The 12,720-nt window shown below is 34.7% G+C and overlaps 1 protein-coding gene across 1 annotated transcript in view; it reads right to left on the bottom strand.

Moving 5' to 3' along the window:
• The window catches only part of LOC128188604 (eIF-2-alpha kinase activator GCN1-like), a 143,046-nt gene that overhangs the window by 36,829 nt on the left and 93,497 nt on the right, over positions 1-12,720 (bottom strand). The window contains exons 23-33 of the mRNA XM_052859768.1: positions 12,453-12,645; positions 11,625-11,944; positions 11,131-11,358; positions 10,543-10,670; positions 10,240-10,432; positions 9,665-9,901; positions 8,668-8,862; positions 4,912-5,158; positions 4,607-4,728; positions 1,559-1,673; positions 1,295-1,474 (exon numbers count right to left, since the gene is read on the bottom strand). Coding sequence (XP_052715728.1) covers positions 1,295-1,474; positions 1,559-1,673; positions 4,607-4,728; positions 4,912-5,158; positions 8,668-8,862; positions 9,665-9,901; positions 10,240-10,432; positions 10,543-10,670; positions 11,131-11,358; positions 11,625-11,944; positions 12,453-12,645 — 2,158 coding nt within the window. The remainder of the gene's footprint in view (positions 1-1,294; positions 1,475-1,558; positions 1,674-4,606; positions 4,729-4,911; positions 5,159-8,667; positions 8,863-9,664; positions 9,902-10,239; positions 10,433-10,542; positions 10,671-11,130; positions 11,359-11,624; positions 11,945-12,452; positions 12,646-12,720) is intronic.

Raw genomic sequence — 12,720 nt, forward strand, 5'->3', positions numbered from 1 at the left:
TTACATGCAAATTTCAACAACCACTGCGGGTTTTTCTCTGATTTTAAGCTCAAAAAGCTGCTGTGTAGTTTGAATATATCAAAATCCATCCAAGTACTGTCTACCGTGATCATAGTATGACATGTTATAGTCCAATTTACTTTTTATGATTACTTCCGGTTTTGACTTAAATCAGTTACGTATTTAGTTATGCATAGGCCCTATAAAAAAAAAATAAGTGAAAGCTTTAAACATCTTGATTTTACTCTGTAACACCAAAGAAAACAATACACAGCCAGTGGTGTCACTTAACAGGTGCACAGGTAAAGCACCCAAGCCACGTGCAGTGAGTCGTGACTAATTCTGTCTGGCCAGCACCTCGGTAAATATCAAAGTGAGTTAGGAACACTGAGTGTTTATACAAGCTACCGATAAAAAAGCATTTCACAAGAGTTTTTAAAGTTTATAGTACCGGTACTATGAATTACAGGGATTCTATAGATATTACAACAGAGATCATTTTTAAATGATACTGGAGAAATACATGTTGTTTTGTGAATTAAAAATCTATCCTATATATAAGGCAAAAAATAATTTTAATGAATATTATTTACTGGTATTTTCTTAACTGGGTTTCACTGCAAATTCAAAATAAGCAAAATAAATTTTCTGTGTTTACCCTAGATGTTAGCATGCAGTGATGGTTCAATACTGAACAATAAGAAGACTTAATATAAAAAGTGGCACTATTTGACTTCTTGTATAGTACCATGCAAACAAAATAATAGTTTTCTGAACATGTACAGCAACACAAGTTGTAATTGCACACTGGTAGTCATAGAAATAATAAAATTTAAAATGATTGCAAATGCATTAATTACAATGGTAAAATAAGGTATCTAACAGTATTTTTAATTTATATTTGCATTTCACGTGAAAAAAAGTCGTTTACGCAAAATCTCCCCCTTAGCCAAGTTGGTAAGGGGGAGATTCTCCCACATAGCAGCTTTGAAAGGTTAACAGGTATGGTTGTTGTCATGGTTTAGATCTGCAAACGTTATTACTTTTATAAGCACTTTTAATACATTAATAACGCATGCACATCAATGTTTTTTTTAAAAAACCTAGTTCAAAAATTTCTTAGTTTTTGGGGTGCGTTTTATACATAGGAACAGCGTTTTATTTTAGCATTTTACACCCAACTTGGGGGGGGGGGGGGGGGTATTATACAAAGGAGCGTGCAATACACAAGAATTTACAGTAAATGTAAATTCACTTCTCTACATTTTCAAGTTACGCAGTTTTATCTCCTGACCTTGGATTTCTGGATTCCTGATGACCTTTCCAATCTGCTTGAGGGCCTGTCCCCCAGCTTTCTGTACTTTAGCGTGAGAGTCAGTCAAAACCTCTGAGATCTTTGGTACAATACTGGGAAGACATGCTGATAACTGCTTAGGAGCACAAAATGCCATGGCTCCTAACAACTCCACAGCCCCTGTTTAGTAAAATGTACATTGTGTAGTAAACAAACGATGAAATGTGGTCTAACAAATCGCTGATTTTAGAGAATGTTACAAACCTGTCTTTGTTCTCCATGAATCCTCTTCCAAACCTCTCAACAATGAAGGAAGAACAAGTTTCACTCCATGAGCAGTGAGCATGCTCATCACAGCTTTGGCTGTATCATCTGCTGCCTGAAAACAAAATCCAAAATCACATTACATATGCACTTGACATGCACTAGACAAGTTTTTTTATGAAATCATTTCATGGTAACCTTTACTATATTAACAAGAGGCCCATGGGCCACATCGCTCACCTGAGGAACAATAGGTATGATAAAATCAGCTCAATGGAGTCATAATACAAACTATCTGGACAATGTACAATAATTCATGTAAATCCTGTATAAATAAAATCCATTTTCCCCTGGATATTCTTATGTTTATAATCATTAGTCCCTTTTCTAACAGGATGATTTTATAGCCATATCATATGTTGAGTATTGCAGTTCTAAAAAAGATCCGTAACAATAGTTTATATATGGGATATAAACGTACATCAAACTCTGAACCTTCTCGTGAGGCCAAAGAATTGTCCTGGGGCCAAAGTCTTAACAATTATAAAGAATCATCTGGCTGATTAGTTTTTAAAGATTTGCCCTATATATTCCTTTGTTAAACTTTGACACCCCCCCTCCCCCATTGACGCCCCACCCTACCCCTGGGGATCATTATTTTCACAACTTTGAATTTACACTACCTGAGGATGCATCCGCACAAGTGTCAGCTTTCCTGGCTGAATAGTTTCTGAGAAGAAGATTTTTAAAGATTTACTGTGGATTCCTATGTAAAACATCGACCTCCCATTGTGGCCCAAACTTACCCCCAGGGGTCATGATTTTCACAAATTTGAATCAACACTACCTGAGGATGCTTCCACACAAGTTTTAGCTTTCCTGGCTAATTAGTTTCTGAAAAGAAGATTTTTAAAGATTTACTGTATATAATCATATGTTAAACTTCGATCCCCCATTGTGGCCCCACCCTACCCCCGGGGGTCATGATTTTCACAACTTTGAATTTACACTACCTGAGGATGCATCCGCACAAGTGTCAGCTTTCCTGGCTGAATAGTTTCTGAGAAGAAGATTTTTAAAGATTTACTGTGGATTCCTATGTAAAACGTCGATCCCCCATTGTGGCCCCACCCTACCCCTGGGGGTCATGATTTTCACAAATTTGAATCTTCACTACCTAAGGATGCATCCACACAAGTGTCAGCTTTCCTGGCCGATTAGTTTCTGAGAAGAAGATTTTTAAAGATTTACTTTTTATATTCATATGTTAAACTTCGACCCTCCATTGTGGCCCCACCCTACCCCCAGGGGTCATGTTTTTCACATCTTTGAATCTACACTACCTGAGGATGCTTCCACACAAGTTTCAGCTTTCCTGGCCGATTAGTTTCTGAGAAGAAGATTTCTAAAGATTTAATCTATATATTCACTTGTTAAACTTCGACCCCCCCCCCCTTGTGGCCCCATCCTCAGGTGAGCTAAAAAGGTTAAGTTTACAATTCAATAAGTTGGTTTCTGGAAAAACAGATTTTGAAAATTTTCGTAATAAATATTGACAATTTTTTGTTACTTTTTTAATCTTTAGCTTTTAAGATCTGTGTACAAACATAGAATTGTGAGCTAATCTCTGTATCTTGCTTATAATTCGAAGCTTAACACTCAAATATGGTTAGTAAATAGAAATTGTAAACAATTAAACACAAGAAACATGCACTACATGTATAATGAATTATATATATACATGTATATACCTACATATTTCCGTAAGCGATATCAAACTCTATTTAAACTGAATAAACTAGAGAAAATGGCGAGCATCTCAACAAAACCTATTGCATTAATCTACCATTACGCAAAAGATAATGCCGAATTACCGATAGAATGAATTGTATTTCATCCCCTACATCAGATTTTGCTTAATTTGCGCAGGTAAACAGTTAACGTAACTGTTTGATTTACCGAAGTCTCTGTTTGATTTGATACGTAAAAATCACGAAATACAGACGATAGTTTCCAGGTTATAAAGCATAAATAATGAAAACGAAACGAAAATCAGAACAAGCTAACACCAACGTCATGTGTGAAAACTGTCAACGCATTGAAATATTTAGCCTCAATTTACTTCACAAAATCGGCACCAATATATTTTTCATGTTTCAAAATTTCCCTTCATACGCGAACTGTTGCACAACAAGCAAATTCATCATAGTCAGATCGACCCTTTTTCGTATAATGTCATGGCTGCTTTAAACAAAGAACCTCGTTTTAGAAGTATGGAATACGAGTCTTGGTAAAATGGGTATGCAAACCCGGGCCGTGGCAAAATAAATGCTGGGGCAGATCGGCAATCGTCAATTCCAAATACGCATTATTTTGCAGCAATATCTACAGCGAATACAAATATACTAGTCTATCAAATATCCTGAAATTTTAATGAGATTGGCAGATTAATAACTGCCAATCTTTTGTTTTGCCCAGGCCAAGTCTTGCCTACCCATTTTATCGGATGCCGAGCCCGATGCTATTAAACTGATTGAAACACGCCTTTCCTTTATTATTATTTTCGTAATAACTTAGATTTGAAACAAAATTACCCCTTAATTTTTGCAATTTATATTTTCCTTCCCATAAGGATAATTTATGCTAAACTACGTTGAATTTGCCTCGGTAGTTCTTGAGAAGAAGATTTTTAAAAATGCACCCCCCCTTTTTCTACAGTTTCAAGGTTTTCTCCGCTTTGAATACAGATCGGACTTTTATTTTTGCAATTTATATTTGCCCTCCCATAAGGATGCTTTGTGCCAAATTTGGTTGAAATTGGATAAGCAGTTTTAGAGAAGAAGTTCAAAATGTAAAAAGTTTACAGACGGACAGACAGACAGACGGACAGACGGACAGACGGACGACGGACAAAATGTGATCAGAATAGCTCACTTGAGCTTTCAGCTCAGGTGAGCTAAAAATATTAAAACATCAATTAAAAGAGATAACAATAATTTCCCCGATTCAAATTTTGTATGGCAGCAGCCCTAGTTTACATAGACTCACCTGTCTGACGTAGGGACTGTTGTCTCCAAAGCAAAGAAGCAGATGTGGTAGAATGTGAACCACATATGGCTCAAACAGCTTCCCCAGCATAGTACAAAGCATTTCATAGGCAAACAAAGCACCTGTTCCCACACATATGTAAAGAATACGTAATAAGGGACTCACAAAGTACAAACTAGTAAATATTCATAATAACAGGAGGCAAAGCTTTCATACTTTTTGTTTGAAATTAATGCTCATTTAAAAATAATTTAAGATCAAAATTTTAATCTGAACTTTCAACCAATTTTTTAAAGTCTACAGACCCTCCTTTCTGCGGGGGTTCTTCTTGTCTTTGACAGCCTGCTCCAGGGTGGACATGATCTCCAGCTGTTTGAGGGCAGTGATTCCCAGCCCCCGGACCAGGCCGGCCAGACCATAGGCTGCCCCCCTTCTCTCTCCATAGTTGTCAGACTCCAGCAGAAGGTGCAGCAACTTCTGGACTAATTCAGGGGCATTCTGCTTAATTCCTGGCACCAAGGGAGGTAGGCAGTTAGCTACTGCTTCTTGTACCTAAAAATAACAAACCCAAATAGAACCATCACTGTCATGTATCCGCGACGGTAGTGACATGTTTGAATAATGTGAAAATGGCGTATCCATTGAAAAAATAATGAGTGTTGTGTTCTTTTTTCTATCAACAATGAGGTAAATATCAAACAAGGGCACCGCTAAGCGGAGCATCCCCTCGCGACATGAGTTATTGTGTGTAGGGATGCATTATTTAGCAATATATAGTTATGTTAATGAGAAGACCACATTCTTCTAACCCTCCATTACTGCAAAAACTACATTTTCTTTACCTGTACTAGATCTAAATCCAAAAAATATCAAGTTGTTGATATGAACTGCTTACTTTCACTTTGGTTTCAAAGAAGTGAAGCAGAAGATTGATAACTCTTACTCAGAAATTTCGATTGATAACTCGTATACAAAATTGATTATAACATTGATTTAATAAAATAATAATTTGTAGTAGTATTAATGGTTTGGAAAGGCACATGCATTTTTTATTTGTTAATTATTTTACAGAAGTGTGCAATCTATGATAAATATTTTTAGTTTTGAACGAATTTTGTCATAATGTATGCCCCCCCCCCTCCCCCTTTACCATGGTGTAATTTTATCTAAGTTTTTGCATAAAAATTTGACCAATTAATATGACATTGCATTTGTTTTAATCTTTTACAATGAGGCATATTTATGTAAAGGTTGAGGTTATTCTATTGGAAGATTTTTTATTAATTCACTAGAAAATTGAAATGGAGGGCACACACATACATACAAACACACACATGCGCGAGGGGATAATTAAATATCGTAATTGTCATTCATATTTTTCTAAAGGTTTTGCAGTTGAAAAAAGTGTGTGTTATTTTTGTTCACCGTAAATAAAAACTATTTATTTGTAGGAATATCAATCATTAACGTGTCATTTAAACTCAAAAACCAAGAACTATTTGAGATTACGTAGATAATATAACACATACTAGAAATCTGAAGCAGCCAAAATTAATTTAAAAGAGATAACAATACACTAACCAAATGAAATCTAACCAATGTCTTTTTAATACTGTAACATTAATATGCATAAAAATAGCAATAACTTCATGCACCTGCTAAATAAGTAGTATGGTTTGGATAAAATAAATTATTCCGGTTTGGATGCTAAAATATAAATTGTCCAAATGGTACAGTTTGAATAATTTAAAGATACATTATTTTTGATATTTTAGACAAGAATGGAGTAGTTTGCCTTTTATCGGTGTGCAACCGAATATACATCTTTTAAAAAAATAGTGGACCATTCAATTACACAGCAGGCAAAAGATGTATCAAAGTCAGGCTAAAGAACTTAATATACAGATGCTGAATTTTTCTTTCCTGTCCGACAGTTTCACAAACGCTATGAAACCAAAATATTTCCACATGTTCGAAGGGGACTAAAACAGGATGACTAAGTTCATTTATGTTGACAATCATGTTTTTTTTTCCTCTGATAAAATGCTATACTTAGTATAAAATTGATAAGGAATTGATTTATTTAACGAATGAGGAATCATTCTTTGAGTATTATGAGGTGATAATTTTAAGCGGGGCGTGATCAAATCTAATAAAGCCCGAAGTGAAATTATCATCTCATAATATCCAAAGAATGATTCCTTATTACTATCACCAGTGAAATATAATACAAAGTACCATTGATGTCTGCTTAGTCATATTTACTCTGGTGTTAGAAATAGTTGATCCAAAAAATTCAAATGATGACAAGACCTGAGTAAACCTCACCATTTTGCGAACTCATCTATGGCCAACTACTGTATATGTACATTTATTTAATTATAATTCTCACCAGAAAATCAAAATGATAAATATGTATCTATGTATTCTACTGATCAAGAAGTTTTGTTGATTTCTTCAATTAATGAACTAAAATAATAAAATTGATTACACAATATACCGCTATTTTACATTGCTTTGATTTCATCCAATGTATATTGTAATTCTGTTCATAATTTGGTACAACAATGAGCATTTTTGTTTAAATTTCATTCTCAATATTTAGTTCTTTTTCACTGCAATGACAAAACACAAAAGTTAATGCTTACGAAGAGGACATATGCTTTTAATTACATTGCATGCGGAGAAAGTGAACGAATAATATACCCAAAACGAAGTGAAAACGCTGTGGCGGGGGTGGGTACCATGCTAATTATAATTTAGTTTATTAAAACAGTAAAATGCTTTCTTTGGTGACTCATGCGGAAAATGAAGGTGGCAATATTGCAGAAAAAGTACATAGCCCGTGTTAGTATTTAACACAAAAGTATAATTATAAAAATCTCTTAGTTAAAAATTTGCAAAAGTTGTTAGGCTGTTGCAAATCTAAAAAGTTGTTTGGGAACGTTTCAATCTAATTTCTAAAAATAAGACAAGTATGATGTTTGGTAAATTAAATACTATGTTTCTAAGGTGAAATATGTCTTTTTCTCATTTTCATGAAACCCATGCAAGGATACCAAAAAAAAAATTCCCGTTATGACGGTTTGTGCAGTGTATCTATATATTTACATATTTCCCTTTTTTAATAGAGAAAAAAAATATTGTATCATTAGATGATTTTACAGCCTTTGAACTTTTTAGAGTTAGTATAATTCTGTATCTGACAGATTTAAAAAAAATTTTCTTCCCAACATTGTTTAAAGCCAATAACGTTAGACGACGTGTTTCGAAACTCATAACTTGATCGAAACTATCGTAAACATGTTTATTTTTGTGTCGGTAAAGATATTAGTAAGGCTGAATCTTTCTAAATTAATATTGATGAAATGATTATACAACAGACTTAACATATCTGTAAAACATTCTGTATACAATTTTTAGAAGCCAAGTTACTTGGAGCTTGTATTGTGTAAACTTGAAATTTAAATTATGGTATTTAAAGTTTTGTTGACTTAATGCACAAGTTTTTCAATGTGTATGTTTATTTTTTTACCAAATGTGACTTCAAATGTCTATCTCATGATGATCTTCATTGAAAGTATGCTTTGCAGTGAGGGCATGTATATTGCACAGTAGCGATGCTAAATCCCATTCGCGAAGGAATAATTAAAAGAACTGTTTGAACTCTTAGTCAGTCTTAGATATCGTTCCTATTTGGAAAAACAAGGCCATCCAAACATGTTCTGTTGTTCACAATTAATTGACATAAACTGCTTATTACCTAATTTTCACATAAACCTCGTAGAAATTTAAAGATTTAATATGCTATTAAATAGATTTGATGATCTTTTTAATGTAAAAGTAAACAATGCAAGCCTTAAATAACATGAAAACTTATCAAGAAACAAACGGTGCCGCCATTTTCACTTCATCCAAACAGAAACACAACAGTGACCGTGTTTCCACAAATGCACAGAGCAAAACAAATGTCCTCATTGTAAAACTAAGGTAAAACAATTTGACTTAATCAGCTACCAATTTGTATATGCTTGATATGGACATTTAGAGCTAAGGAATACCTCCTGAGATGGTGTAGACAGAGCTCCAATCAACTGAGCCACGATGGGCTTGATTTTGGGGTTGTCTTTGTCTAAATGTTTGGCCAGGGATCCCATCAAAATAACTATGCTCTGTCGCACTGCATCAAAACTGGCCGTGTCTGGGGCATTACTTAAGCAGTTCTCAAACACGGGCAAAAGGATGCTGACATTCTCCTACAAAATAAATGTACAGTAAAACTTGTTTAGTTCAAACATGGATATAACGAAATCTCGGATATAGCGAAGTGTTTTTGAGTCCCCGGTAAAATTCTTAACAAATCTTTGCAAAATATTATGGATATATGGAATTCGGATATAACGAACAGATTTTGAGTCCCGTAAAGGTGAATAATGACACAATTTAACACTTCTATACTGAATTTCTTTCAGAGTTTTAAAAGTTTGCTCTAACATTTAACATAATAGTTTGAATGAATTCTTTTTTCACATAAATTCTTCAATTTACAATCTGGTTATCAAAGGTTCCAAAAGAATGTATTTTCATTCTAAATCTCAATTAGCAAAAATTGTAGTCTAGTAAAAGAAAACATGATTGTGTATAGTAAATTCGCTATAGTAATTATTACGAATTCATTATATGGATATAACGAATTACAGATATAACGAAGTAAATCCATTGGTCCCTAGGACTTCGCTATAACCAAGTTTTACTGTATAGATCAATCAAAGCAATTCCTTTTGAAATGGTTGAAATAATTGATCGTAAATTCATTGAATAAAAATACTAATATAATGTATATATACTTATCAGTTTAATCTGAACATTCAAAACAACATAACACACATGTACATAAAAATCTTATCCAAAACAAATTAAATATCAACTTAGAGCAGCAAAAGAATTAAAATATGGTACACAACAAATTCTATGCGTGTTCATGATAACTACTGTAGATTATTTGTTTTTCTTATTTTGATTTATTTAAAACACAACTGAAGAATTCAGCATGCTCACCTTTCCATGAGCTGTCACAGTTGCTAAGGCAGCATCTCTCATATGCGTCCTGACCTCAGCTGACCTGTCTCCTAGTGCATGGGGTACATAGAAGGAGAACAGTTCCTCTATCTGGTCAGCAGGCAGAAGTGGGGAGATCTTTTCCAGAGCCAGGGCAACCCCACTGCGGGCCTCCCACTCATCCAATGGAGGCTCCCCAACCTGTCTCCCAAATGAGTCAAGTATAGGAGGAGGCATCTAAAACAAAAGAACAAAACATTCTTACTTGTACATCTATTTCAACAGCTTGTGCAACTAAAGCAGTCTGTTTTTGCCTTAAGCATTAAATCAGCACATGTTATCCTCCACAACTTTTTGTACCCCTTCCCAAAATGAAGAAATATTTTTTTGTACTTAAATTTTTTAGCTGCCTTCACAATCATAAACATCTAAACAACTGAATAACCTTTCAAAAAAGCCAGTAACAGTTACTTTCTACATGGACTACCAATCATATCAACATTTATTAACAAACTGCATATAAATATTGGGACTGTTTTAATGATAGTATTATTAATCAAAACCATCATTCTCACAAAGAGCTTCTCCTCGTATTTCTCTTTAAGTTGTTGTATGGTGGTGGTGATGAACTCTGGGTGGCAGCTGATGGTCCTCTCCAGGGCTTTAGAGGCTGCCTTCCTGACTGTCTTCTCCGGGTGGATGACATCATCAATCAGAGGCAAGCACAGATCTTCATACGGCTCTTTCAGCTTCAGCTTCTCTCTCAAACTATGTAACACAAAGAAATAATTGATAGTGTATGAATAAAGATACATACACAGACAAGTAATAAGGTCACCTAATGAAAACAGTCCGATCACTATATGCAAAGGACTTACATTTCGGCTATCTGTCTGATATTTTCATCCTCATCAAAGTTGACCACCCAGACCCTCTGTGCTATCTGTAGTCCAAGGTCAAGGTCATCATTAATGTTTGGCAGGACATCAGCCAGACGAAGAAGTGCCTGAAATAGCCAGATTTTACAAAGACCTTAAACAACCTAGGAAACTGTCTGAGCATGTATACAAGATCATTCATGATGTCATTACCTCTCCCAATGATAGTACAGACCCTGAAATGTGCTACTACACCAGGTGCATGGTTCGGTTCAGTACGCTTTTTTAATGATACAGTTCGCTTTGTGAACGGTATAGTTCGTTTTGTGAGCGGTACGGTTCGTTTCTTGCACTGTACGGTTCATTTTAGAGGTGTAGTATCAGTTTCAGGGTCTGTACATAAATACATGTAAATATACAAGTACATGTAGGTTAACTAAAAAATGAAAGATATCTCTTTGCATAACATATTAACAAGTACTGTGAACATTACATATTCATGTAGATTTAGCAGGTTCACATTTGAACAAATTGCTCCCTCTTAAAATGAGTAGAAAATACGAAAAGAGTGCTGCATTGAAAATATACCTGCAGAGCCGAATCTCTAGACATAGCACTTGGTAATTTCAGAGCTTCCAGCAAAACTTCTATATCTTTTTCTGTAGCTCTGCCACACCCCTCTTTCCCTGAGATGGACTCTGCCACCTCCACTAGAGCAGTGCTGGCCAGCTGCTGAATTTTGGAGGAAGAGGAGGTGCCAACAACTTGAAGAAGGGTTCTCAGGATGTCACAGTGAGGCAGCAATTCAGGGTTGGACTATTGAATAAAATGAAGACATATTTCTTATCAAATGTATATAAACAAAATTAATCAATTTCAGTTGACACATGGGAAAAATCAAACAATCACATAAAACAAATTCTAGCTTTTAAATTGACTATATTGGAAAGTAAAATTCATTATCAGTTCAATTTTGATAATCAATTTGTTATATATTTGGTACAATAAATCTATTGTTCTATGAAAATATATTTCTTTATTTATTATAAGTTCAACTAGACTAACTACAATCTGATACTCACAAAGTTTCCTGATTTGGTTTTCCTCATCTCAGCATGAGTGATGATCATCTTCAGGGCGCGAGACATGGTTAACTCATCACTACCAACGACTTCCCCAGCATTCCGTAACACAACTCCCAAAAGGTAGAAAATAAACACAAAGGTTGAGGCCTCAAACAGTTCAGTCTCTTTGTCAGGGGTAGATAAATCTGGCACTGATTTTTCACACAAAAGCTGTACAATGTGCATGGCCTGTTCTTTGGCAGTAATACAAGTCCATTCTTTATTGACTGGACAGGCTGGTTCCAGCAGTCTAAGACCGATATAGCTTACTTTCTTGCCTAAAATGCAAAAATTTTAAAAGATGGTGATAATCATAGGTGCCAATGGACAATAAAAAACAAATTTTTTTTTTTTACGAAAAGGCTAAGCCCTAAAACAATATTTACATGCAAGTTAGCTGCAGGTTTGTAACACCCACTCTTGAAAAATTTGGATGGACAATTCCTTATCTGTTAAAGAATTGCAATTTACGACGCATAAAAACATGCGCTAGTTTTGGACTGATTAATCTTATTTTCGAACAAAATTTGTAGTCAATGCTTCGTGATGGATTAATATTCAAAAGGAGGCATTACTTTCTTGGCAGGAAAATAAATATTTTTTATTAATCAAAATTTACATCTTTGTAAAGAGATCAATTCAGCAATATAAATTACAGCAAAAAGGTAACTTTTAAATTAAGTAAACAAAAATATGCATTTTCACAATCATTCAAAGTTGATGCAAATTAATGCATGCTTGATGATTAAATGATAAGTGAGCTATAATTGTTAAAGAAAAACAAACCCAGCATGTTGTCCTCAAATACTGCTTGACCTAAGCTCAGGAAAACTTTGCTGGCTTCTGGTGCTCCAAGAGGGGATTTCAGTAAAGGCACTAAGCAAGCACAGAGATCCTTCATAAATTCACAGGTAGCTGAACTGTTTCCTTTGAGACAAGCTGTTATAATTTGACATCCACAGCAAAGGGCATCATTTAGCTGTTAAAAAAAAGACAATTACTAAAATATTGCAACAAGGAATATGAAATCATTGATTTTGGTGAAAAACTCTAA

Source organism: Crassostrea angulata, chromosome 6, assembly GCF_025612915.1.
Source record: "Crassostrea angulata isolate pt1a10 chromosome 6, ASM2561291v2, whole genome shotgun sequence".
Taxonomy (NCBI): domain Eukaryota; kingdom Metazoa; phylum Mollusca; class Bivalvia; order Ostreida; family Ostreidae; genus Magallana; species Magallana angulata.